At 53.0% G+C, this 10,579-nt stretch overlaps 2 protein-coding genes across 2 annotated transcripts; one reads left to right on the plus strand and one right to left on the minus strand.

Moving 5' to 3' along the window:
• The first annotated feature begins 1,185 nt into the window (after positions 1–1,185).
• On the plus strand, positions 1,186–2,750 carry LOC112853763 (C-C motif chemokine 13-like). The gene is made up of 3 exons (XM_025917345.2): positions 1,186–1,396; positions 1,955–2,069; positions 2,501–2,750. The coding sequence occupies exons 1-3, from the start codon at positions 1,321–1,323 to the stop codon at positions 2,604–2,606; spliced, it is 297 nt and encodes a 98-aa protein (XP_025773130.1). The 5' UTR covers positions 1,186–1,320; the 3' UTR covers positions 2,607–2,750.
• Positions 2,751–4,685: 1,935 nt separating this feature from the next.
• On the minus strand, positions 4,686–8,344 carry CCL1 (C-C motif chemokine ligand 1). The gene is made up of 3 exons (XM_086685603.1): positions 8,037–8,344; positions 6,721–6,832; positions 4,686–5,116 (listed from the first exon to the last, which is right to left on the minus strand). The coding sequence occupies exons 1-3, from the start codon at positions 8,110–8,112 to the stop codon at positions 5,020–5,022; spliced, it is 285 nt and encodes a 94-aa protein (XP_086541729.1). The 5' UTR covers positions 8,113–8,344; the 3' UTR covers positions 4,686–5,019.
• Positions 8,345–10,579: the final 2,235 nt, after the last annotated feature.

A 10,579-nucleotide genomic window follows, 5' to 3' on the forward strand; every position in this document is an offset into this window, starting at 1 on the left:
AACAACCCTGGGATAATGACCTTAGCCAAAATCAAGAGTTGGATACTCAACAGACTGAGCCACTCAGGTGCCACTTTTTTTGTATTTTTTTTCATGGTGAGTCTCAGGAGAGCATTAGCTTCGTTGTAGGTTCATCAAAGAACCGACTTTGAGCTCCATCAATCCTTTCCAGTATATATGATTTGATTTTCTATTTCACTAATCTTAGCTCTCTATTTCCATGCTTTTACCCTCATTGCACACAAGTGAAAAACAACTTGCTAGAGTGGAAAGACACACAAGAATAGAAAACCTAGGGGAAAGCATTCCAGGCAGGTCCAAAAAGTAAGTAAGGTCTGGGAGCTGGGAAGAAGCATGGGGAACAGAAGGCTCAGGCCACGCCCCTTGGCAGGTGTTTTCCCAGAGTCCAAGCCCATTCCCCCTCCCACCGTGCACACGGGGATGTTCGCCCAAGCTCAAGCTCAGCCAGAAGCTCACTGCAGTGGGGAGCCAGGCCCAGAAGCAAGGACCCCACTTTGTTCTACTCTGCAGCTGCCTTCCCGGCAACCGCTCTAGAAACTCAACAGTCCTCCCTGAAAACAGGGGTCCTGGACAAATCAGTGGACTTCAAGCCATATCTCTCTGGGCCTGAGTGGCAGAAGGGGGCACCAGTAGGTGACAAGAGGAGCCCTTGTCATCCATCAGAAGCTGGCTTTGATTGGTCTCAAGTACGAGACTTCCACATAAACCCGCCCGGAGGAAGACTTCTGCAGTTCAGTGGCAGTGATTATATGTAAACAGACCAGCTCTCTCTTCTGGTGCCGCCACTCACTTCCCACAAGACTTTGGGGCAAGTTACTTCATGTCTCCGCACCCCAGCATCTTCGTCTGTAAATGGGCACGATGATAACGGTATACACCTCGTCAGGACTAGATACATCGCCCATGCAGAGCCCTCACACGGCGTTCTTTCTCTGGTTGCAGAGAAAGCCAGGCCCTGGAACAGCTCCTGGGAGCACTCACTATGGAGAGTGGTACCACGTCTGTCTTCCCACTTCCTCTCTGTGGCCTGGGCAGCTGGAAGGAAACAGTACCTGCCCTGCTGCAGCCACAGCTTCCTTCTTGAAATTCCTGGAAAACGCTGGTAGCCAACCCCCAGCTCAGCAGATTCGGGAGCGCCCTGCATCTCAACTTGATCATGACACGGCCCAGGCAGTTGTCCCTCTGGTGGCCCCTGCCCTCTCTGCTTCCTTATAAAAGGCAGGCAGGGCCACCAGCATTGCAGAGAGGCTGAGACCAGCCCAGAAAGTTCCAGATCTCACGCCCCAGCTCCCTGCGGTCATGAGGGTCTCCGCAGCGCTTCTGTGCCTGCTGCTGGCAGCTGCCGCCTTCAGCCTCCAGGCGCTCGCCCAGCCAGGTAAGCCCCTCTCTCCCTCCTTCCCGCCCTCTCTCCTTCTTTTCCTTTTCCTCTCCTTCTAGGAAGCCCAAAGCCAAAGTGTCCCACTTCTGAGCCTATCAGAGCCCTGGGAATCCTCAGAGCTTCACTTTAACGTCTAATTTTAAAGACAGAAAGCTGAAGACCAAGCTGGGGACAAAGGGGTCCTACGCGTCCACCCCCAGCCATTGCAGAGCCAAGATAAAACCTAAGCCGTTCACCCCAAATCCAGGGCCTTTTTTTTGACCCTGGCCGACCTTCCCAAACTCGGCACATGGAGCGCCAGAGCCAGGACCTGTCACACTGGCCTGCCTCTGTCTGCAATGACGTGTCCGCACCACGCAGCTGAGAGAACCTTGAGCCACGTGGTCCAGGTCTCACCCCACCTCGGGACTTCGGGCAGGAGCACTGGACCTGGGGTGGATAAGATCCATTTCTGCCTCTTTCCTTTCCTGTCCCCAAAGATGCTTCCTGCCCTATTCAAGCTGAGAAGAACCTAGCGCCTCCGAAAAGGCTTTTTCTTTGTGACTTTATCTCTAGGTGCATTCAGTGCCCTGTTCCCTTGCTGTTTCACGTTTAACAATAAGAAGATCCCCTTGCCGAAGCTGACGACCTATCGAATCACCAGCAGCCACTGTCCCCAGACAGCTGTCATGTAGGTAGAAAAACGCTGCTCACCCGCTCCCTGACCCCACCCCACCTCATTCCCACATCCCTGCACCTGAAGTGCCACCCCAGAGGACAGGCATCAGACCAACCCGGGATCTTATATTCAGGGGGTACGATTTTACCAGACTGTGATTACACTGAAAACAGGCCCAGAGAGGGCTGTTTTCCCCCCCACACCCGCTCCCACCCCCGCTCCCCGAATGGGCTTGCAATCTCACAGTTGCTTTGTCTGATGCCAGGCCAGCTTCTCCGGGGCCTCCAAGAACAGCGACTACCTCCAGAGTCCCCTTCTTTCCACAACCCCCCCTCCCTCCTGTCCCGGGGAGGATCCCTGACCTGGAGCAGGTGGGCCACGCAGGGTTTAGAGCACAGTGAGTCCTCTCTGGATCTAACTGTGCAGCCCTCCTGCATCCACAGCTTCAGGACGAAGCTGGCCAAGGAGATCTGTGCTGACCCGAAGGAGAAATGGGTCCAGGAGTATGTGAAACAGCTCAGTCAAAAATCTCGTGCCCTGAAGCCTTGAACTCGTCCAGCCACACTAAGACCAAGCCAGAGTGTGAGAAACGACGATTTATTCACCTCCAGCCTGCCCGGCTATACCCTGGACTAATTTTACTGTAATTTTCAAACAGGGTGCTTTCCATATTGTGATGCAAAAAAAAAAAAAAAAAAAAAAGTACTAGGTCTTAAGTAATATTTAATGTTATTTGAATTGCTGCCGGTCTTGGGGTTGTTTTTAATATTGGTGATCTTTTTTTTTTTTTTAATTTTTTTTTCAACGTTTATTTATTTTTGGGACAGAGAGAGACAGAGCATGAACGGGGGAGGGGCAGAGAGAGAGGGAGACACAGAATCGGAAACAGGCTCCAGGCTCTGAGCCATCAGCCCAGAGCCCGACGCGGGGCTTGAACTCACGGACCGCGAGATCGTGACCTGGCTGAAGTCGGACGCTTAACCGACTGTGCCACCCAGGCGCCCCTGGTGATCTTTTTTTAAAGCAAGGCCTTGAGCCAGCTGCTTCCCATCATAAGCCCCAGTTCCCCGACCTATAAGCTGCCAGCAGCAGGTCTGTCTCTGCCTAACTCCCCAGCCATTGTATGGGCTTCCAGATCTTGGGTTGCTGCGATCCGGGGAGGGGAAGACCTTGCGAATGTGAAGTGTAGCTAACTAGGTTAGTGCAGAAAGGAGAAGGCCATTGGTAAGATTGTGGGCTTGTTGCAGAAAATACGTTTTGTTTAAAATCTCCTAAGGTTGTTTTCTTGGGGAAGCGGCACTTCCAACCAGTAGGGGGCGCTCCCAGGCGCAGGTGGCTGGCGGAGGGCGCTGGAGGAATGCGGCCGACCTGGGGAGGCCCTCGCGAGGTTGGTGGCTGGCCGACCTGGGCTCATCGGAGTGTCGCAGAGGGCCTGGATCAGCAGCCCAGCATGTTCTAGAACAATCACTCCGGCCCCAACATCAGCTTCTAACTGGTCTCTCTGCCACCATGCCTCCCCGCTCCAAGCAGTCCTCAGAGTAATACAGACACTACGTGCACCTGACCTCCAGGGGAAAACGAAATGACCCGGTCCTAGTTGGTAGCGACCCTGAAGGATGCCAGAGCGCAGTCACGGCAAAGATTCTTCTAGAGGAAGCACAGGATGGAAAGGAAGGGAGAGGGGCTGGAGTTTGGGGTTCCGGGGACGGAAGAGGTAGGGTCCTTTAGAAAGGAAGGTTGAGGCGGGGCTGTAGAGGGATTGGAATATCCACGGGCGGCCGGGCGGGCGGGCGGAGTTTGGAGTCTGTTCTGAAGGCAGGAGGGAGGGGCCGAAGCCCTCAAGAGCCATGGAGAGGGCAGAGGCATGCCAGGGTGGGTGGCCTGGGACCCTGGGCTGGAAGGAGTTGGCAAAGGAGAGCTGAGAGCAACTTACTGCCCTGCGGTGGTCCTTACAAGAGAGGATGGGAGGAAGCAGGGCGGTCGTGGGGGCAGAAGGGAAGAGGCAGTTTAAGAAGAGTGGGCCAGACAGACACTGTGCTGCCAGGGAAAGGAGAGAAGCCTCTTTTAGAGCAGCCATGAGAACTTCTCCCCTAAGGCCACTCCTTTAAGGGCACCAACCCTGAGACCCAGAAGCCACATCCCTCCCTTGCTGTTCTCCCCGGAGTCCCACACTGCACCAGTCGGGGCCTGTGATTACCCCTTTGACAGGGACGGGGCCTCCGCTTCCCCTATGTGTCCACCTTGCATGCTGTGTCAGGCCGTCACTTGCCATCTTGGGACACACGGGAGAGTTCTGGCCTGAGAGGCAGGAGCCCCAGGCTCTACCACCAGACCTGACCCTGACTCGCTCTGTATCCTCTGGCCTATCTCTGTCCCTCTCCAACCCTCAGTCACCTCATCTGTAGAATGAGCCTAGCAACATCTTACAGGCAGATGACCTCACAAGATCCCCTCCAGCTGTGACTTTGGGAACCCCAACCCTGAGTTCCCGTTTTCTGCTTCACCGTGCCTTCCTCCCCCCACCCCCCCTCCCCCCGCCAAACCTGGAAGCAGAGAATCTACATCACTGTCCTGAATTAATGTTCCCCCCACGCCCCAAGAAAAGGCAGTCAGCTGAGACATGCAAGTCATTCATTGTCTCTGTTGATAAGAAGTCAAGTCTTCTGGCACCAACCAGTCTTCCCCACCCCCACCCACCTGGCTCCTGGCCCCAGCTTCTCAGTGCCAATCAAGTTTGCATCCGAAATCCCTGTGGGATCCAAGAAGCCCAGGGAGGCAGGAATTGAAGACTCTAGCATTTAAATATGTAAAGTGCAACAACATAGCTTATTAAGACTGAGTCAACCCTCTACGACCTTGCAAAGCTGGGCAGAAGGACAGGCGTGGGGTCAGGGGCTGAGGCGGGGGACAGGTGAAGCCGTGCGGTCTTCAGAGTCCAGGATGGAAGGAAATCCGCTCGTGTTTACTTTGGCAGGCACGGTTTCTTGGACTTTAAAGATTGCTTAACCCATTGGGCTGTCGGCAAGACACAGGTCTCTCTGCCTCCCTTCAGCTTGATTCTGTGGGAAAAGAACAAAGGAGGAGCCGAATCACCTTGAGTTGCCCCCTGGGTGCCACACACAAGTCCCATCTCCCCCTCCTTGCTGCTGGGTTCCCCTAAGCTTCTCTCTCTGGGCCTGTAAAATGAAATTGTGGCATAAGACCTGCGGCTTGTACACTGGGAAGAACTCCCAAACCTCGGGAAGAGCTTATTCAACTGAGTTTCTCCCTTTTCTGGAGAGTGTGATTTGTTGTATTAGGGCGGGGTAAGGGCTGCAGACACTGAGGATTAGCTAGTATGGAAATTTCCGTCCTAGACTATCTATGAGGGCCCTCGACCCAACTTTTCATGTGTCTGTGTCCATCTGGAACCCTCAGTCATTGCTTTAGATTCACTGTGTGTGTGTGTGTGTGTGTGTGTGTTTCTTTTCTAACCTGCCCACCTCTTTTTTTTTTTTTGATGTTTTGAATACTTATTTTTATTTATTTTGTTTTTTTGGGGGGTTTTTTTTTGTTTTTTTTTTTGTTTTTTTTATTTTTTTATTTTTTTTTATTTATATATGAAATTTATTGTCAAATTGGTTTCCATACAACACCCAGTGCTCATCCCAAAAGGTGCCCTCCTCAATACCCATCACCCACCCTCTCCTCCCTCCCACCCCCCATCAACCCTTAGTTTGTTCTCAGTTCTCAACAGTCTCTTATGCTTTGGCTCTCTCCCACTCTAACCTCTTTTTTTTTTTTTTTTCCCTTCCCCTCCCCCATGGGTTCCTGTTAAGTTTCTCAGGATCCACATAAGAGTGAAACCATATGGTATCTGTCTTTCTCTGTATGGCTTATTTCACTTAGCATCACACTCTCCAGTTCCATCCACGTTGCTACAAAAGGCCATATTTCATTTTTTCTCATTCCTGCCCACCTCTTTAACTTGGCTGTTGTCCAACCAAACTATAGACCAATTCTAACTTTAATTATCTGGGTGACCTCAGACAAATATCTCTACTTCCCTGAACTTCACTGTTCATGATAATGAAAATGGGTGCCCCAAAAGGGTTAGCCAAGATCATATACGTGAATGCTTTCTAGATACTGAAAAGCGGGGGTGAGCTACCTCAGTCTAACTTTCTAATGACCCTATGATGCGACTGTCACCTTAACTCCATTTCACAGATAAGGAGTGCAGAGGAGTGCCCAGACAATGAGGTGCAGAAGAGTTACCCGCCCAAGGTCAACCAAGATTATAGGTTGGCAAATCCCGAGGCAGGAAATAATTGTGACCCCCTCACTTTTCCCACTACACAGTAATTCCTGGAGCTTTTAAGCAGTCCCTTCTTCTGGACATAAAATATCAGGATATAATACTTGGCGCCTTGGAGTTCCAAGAAACCCAAGTCACTGTGGGAGCGCAGGGGCATCCCTCCTGGCACCTGCTAAGAAGCGCGGCGCTCCCCCTGGCGCCCATGCTGGGCTCTGCACACCTAGATCTTGGCGGCCTTGCTCCAGGTTCGGAAACCAGAATCTGGTGGAGCATCGCCATCTAGCGTCTGCCATTCTAATTCCAGGTGGGCTGATTTCTGGTCCCTGGAGGAGGGAGTCAGGAACTGACCCAGGGAGGGCCACTCACATTAGACTACTGCGGGAGCACGCGGAGCTGGTGTTTTTGTAACACTGGATTCTCTGCGAGGAAATCTTCTTCTCCACAAACGTGAAGCAACAGTTGGAGGACGATACGTGCACTAGAAGAAAAACACACAAAAAAATGGTTTGCATCTATTTCTTAACCTGGACGTTGTTCCTTTTATCCAAGTGGTTAGAAACAAACAAACGAACAAACAAACAAAACCTTTTGGGACAGGCCCAGGCTTGGGGACTACATCCAGCCCAGTGCAGTGCTGTCTCATCAGCCACCTAGTTCTGTAGGTAGGCAGAGGGTCAGGACATTGGGGTTCAGATCCCAGCTCCCTCCAATCCAGCTGTGTGGCCTTGACCAAGATGAGCCCCCATCTGGGCCCCAGACTTCCCATCTGTCAAATAGGACTTTTTGGGCTGATTTTTAAGAAGCTTCCAGTTCTGACATCCCACCATGAGTGCATGGTTCTGGCCCAATATTTGGGTTTAAGGGCTCAGGACTCCACATTCTGGGGGCCCAGTGAGCCTGGTGCACACAGGACAACTGTGGTCTATGGCTTTCGGTCAAGACTAGGAATGGTTCAAGGAGTTCAAACGGATGAGATGACCAGGGAAGAGCTTTCAGGAACTGAGATGCTCTCCACCCCCTCTCTAGAATGCCCTTTTCCCAGGCCCTCAGCCCTGTCCAGGCTCCACCCCCAACTCGGCCACTTTACACACTCTTTGCCACCCCCCACCCCCCAAGAGACTCAAATTCCAATCCTGGCTCCTTCCTCCTCGTTTCATTGTCTACGCAGCGTTTTTCAGGTGCCTGGAATTAGGTCAGTCTTCTTTCCAGAGCCCCGAGGACAAGCATTATCAATCCCATTTTGCGAGCAGGGAACGAAGAGTTTGAGAGGTAAAGTGACTGGCCTGAGTCACTGGGCCAACACTTGCCCGACAGTGACTAGCCACCCGTTCTAGTCTCGGTCCTGACTTTACACTCTGCCTGTTATCTGTTCCCCGGTAGAGGCAGGACCCAGTCCCTCCTCTGGGCCTCAGGCCTCCTGGCTTGCCTAAATAGCCTCAGAGGTCCCTGGATGAGGCAGGGCCTGCTTCGGATGAGGCTGGCAGCTGAGCTGTGGCGCTGGCCTAAACACCTTCTCCCTCCGGCCCCTTGCCCCTACCGCATCCAAGTCCTCCATTCACCCTCTTCAGGAAGAATTCTTCCAGGAGGAGGGGAGACAGAGGCCTTGAGTTCAGGGCAAGCCCTGCCCACAAGCCCAGAGCACCCTCCCCAAGGAGGAGCGTAGTGACGCCAACCACACTCACTGCTCCTGCTGTCCGCCTCGTGCAGCCACATCCCAGCCAGCAGCAGGCACACCAGGGCCACGGTGATGAGCTTCATCCTGGGGGGTCTGGCTCAGACCTCCTTGCAGCGGTCTCGATGTGTCTGGTGAAGCTAAGAGCTCTTCCCTGGCCCATGCTGCGGGGCCCAGAGCTTTTATTCGATGACCTGAGTGGGGTTTCCCAGCCTCTGGTGCAGAGGCGGGGAAGTCACAGGGAGGAGAGATGCTTACCCACGCCCAGTGACCACATGGAACACTCCTTTCCCCACCTCTCCTGGGTAGTGTGCAAGGTATGGGGAAACTTCTCCGAGTGCAGGAGCAGATAAGGATCTTGAGAAAATGAGTAGGAGCCGTCCCAGCTGAGTGGGAAGTGGAGACAGGAGAAAGGAAGTTGCCTGTTTGTGGCTTCTCTGACCCCACATCCTTCTGGCCCGGGCCAGAGTGGCTGGCCCGGGACATGGTGGAGAGGAGGGCCAGGGCTGAGGCATACCTGTGTTGTAGCCCCGTTCTGCAGGACAGAAGTTGCACAAACTCACATATCCCAAGTCACACGTGTGCTGCAAGGTGGAGAGAGTGACACACGTCCCAAGGGTGTGCCATGAGAGGTAAATCTGCTATGTCACGTGCCTGGCCCAGATCGTTGCCATTACTATTTTTTCAATCACTCAACACTCCTCAACAGCTTGCTCTGCCCTAAATCCTCAGGGAGCCCCAGGAAAGACAGCTACCGCTAACGGGTGGTGCCTCATCTTGACCTGGCTGCCCTTAGACTCACAGATTAACAAGTAAAAGCCACACAGTGTGAGGCCAGCAGTGGATGTGCCATCTGGAGGGGGACGGGAAGGACCAGGAACTGCCCAAGGGCATCCGAAAGGCCGCCCAGGGGAATGTTCTTCACGCAGAGCCTCCTGCAGAAGGGCTGAAGTAGGAAGGGGCGTGCCAACAGAGGAAGGGGCTTGAGTAAGGACAGGGAGGCATGGGGGACCACACTCCTTGAGGGTGTGGGGGTAAGGAAAGTGGACTGAGTAGGGAAGTGGCAGGAGAGAGATGCGGCTGTGTAGCCACAGAGTGGCCAGGTCATGCCAGACACCGTGAGCAGTGCTTGGCACAAACAGCACATAGTAGTTGCTCCAGAAAAGGTCGCGGGGCTGAACCCATGTATTAAAACCATGAGGCCGACGTGCATTAAATAACCAGAGAGGGCTGGTGAGGCTGATATACTTTGCTCGTGCACCCTCTAGCTCAGAGATCTGCGTGGCTCCCCATTGTCATTTGGATAGATGGAGCGCAGGTGCTCTCCTGGACATTCATGGCTCCTCGTGCTGTCTCCACATTTGAATATCTGTAATTCCCCCACATGCCACAAGTGTCCCTACTGCTAAGATCTTGCTCCTACTGGGACTTCCACCTGCAGGGCCGTCCTCACGGTCTCCCTCAGTGGGCTTTCTGCCCTTTTCAAATGCCACTGTCCCTGTATAGAGCCTCTGCCGTCCCCAGCAGATGGGCACTCGGCCTCCTTCAAAGCCTCCTGGATCACTCCCCCGAAGGTCTTATATCCCTGCGAGTCTCCCACCCCAGCCCAGTGTGTTCTCCAAACTAACACCTGGGTGGGAGTCCTGACAAGTTGGAATTGAATGGGCTCTCAAAGACCATCTGCAGCAGGCACTTTTAAAGCTTCCTGGGACAGCTTTTGAAAAAAATGCAAATACCAGAATCTGAATCAAAACTTGGTGCCTCTACATGTTGAAGGAAAAAAAAAAAAAAAAAAAAACCTCCAGGACATTCAGACACCAGAAGGATCATGGGTCCAGTATGGCTCCAGTAGGAGCCTCAGAAAGAGGAAACAGACTTGCCCAAGGTCATACTGAGAATTTGTTGTGGAGATGGGACAGCAGATGCTGAGGTCATCTGCTCATCTGAGCTCCATGCGTGGCCGCCTCTGAGAACACATTTCCAGCAAGGACCACAGCTAACGGCTGCTCTGCTCCATCAATTCCCCTCCATCCTGCCACCCAAAATGCCCTTGAAGTAGCAGAAATCACTAACCCACAGTTGCCGCTCTCTTATTCCCTTGGTCCTTACAGACTGATGCTTTTGGATTCCTCTCCCATCATTTTAGCAGAGTCTCCCTGGGGGAGAAGGGAGATAAAGGTATTGAATGTAACCATGTAATCCCGGGGCTCTCACTCACTTGGGGCCCGGAGAGAGGCTACCTTGCCACCCAGAAAATTCCTCCCCCTTCCCTTCCTCCCAGGCATGCTGCCTGGCCCACTCAAGAAAGGGACGGAAACTTACTTTCCCTCCTCCCCCTCCCTGTGGCCACCTCGAGCCCAGGGTGGGAAAAGAGGCACAGAAAGGCTTAATCATTCCCTCCGAGGAACATGGCATAGAGGTGCAACCCTTTCTTAGAAGCTTGCAACCAGGAAGTGCCTGCAGGAAGGCTTTCTTATCAGTTATCTTTTGTGAAATAGGTGCCCATTGACTGAGGATGGTTAGAGACCAGACAGAGCTCAGCTGGTGTGGATC

The sequence above is a fragment of the Puma concolor genome, chromosome E1, assembly GCF_028749965.1.
Source record: "Puma concolor isolate L17-30 chromosome E1, mPumCon1.1.hap2, whole genome shotgun sequence".
Classification (NCBI taxonomy): Eukaryota; Metazoa; Chordata; class Mammalia; order Carnivora; family Felidae; genus Puma; species Puma concolor.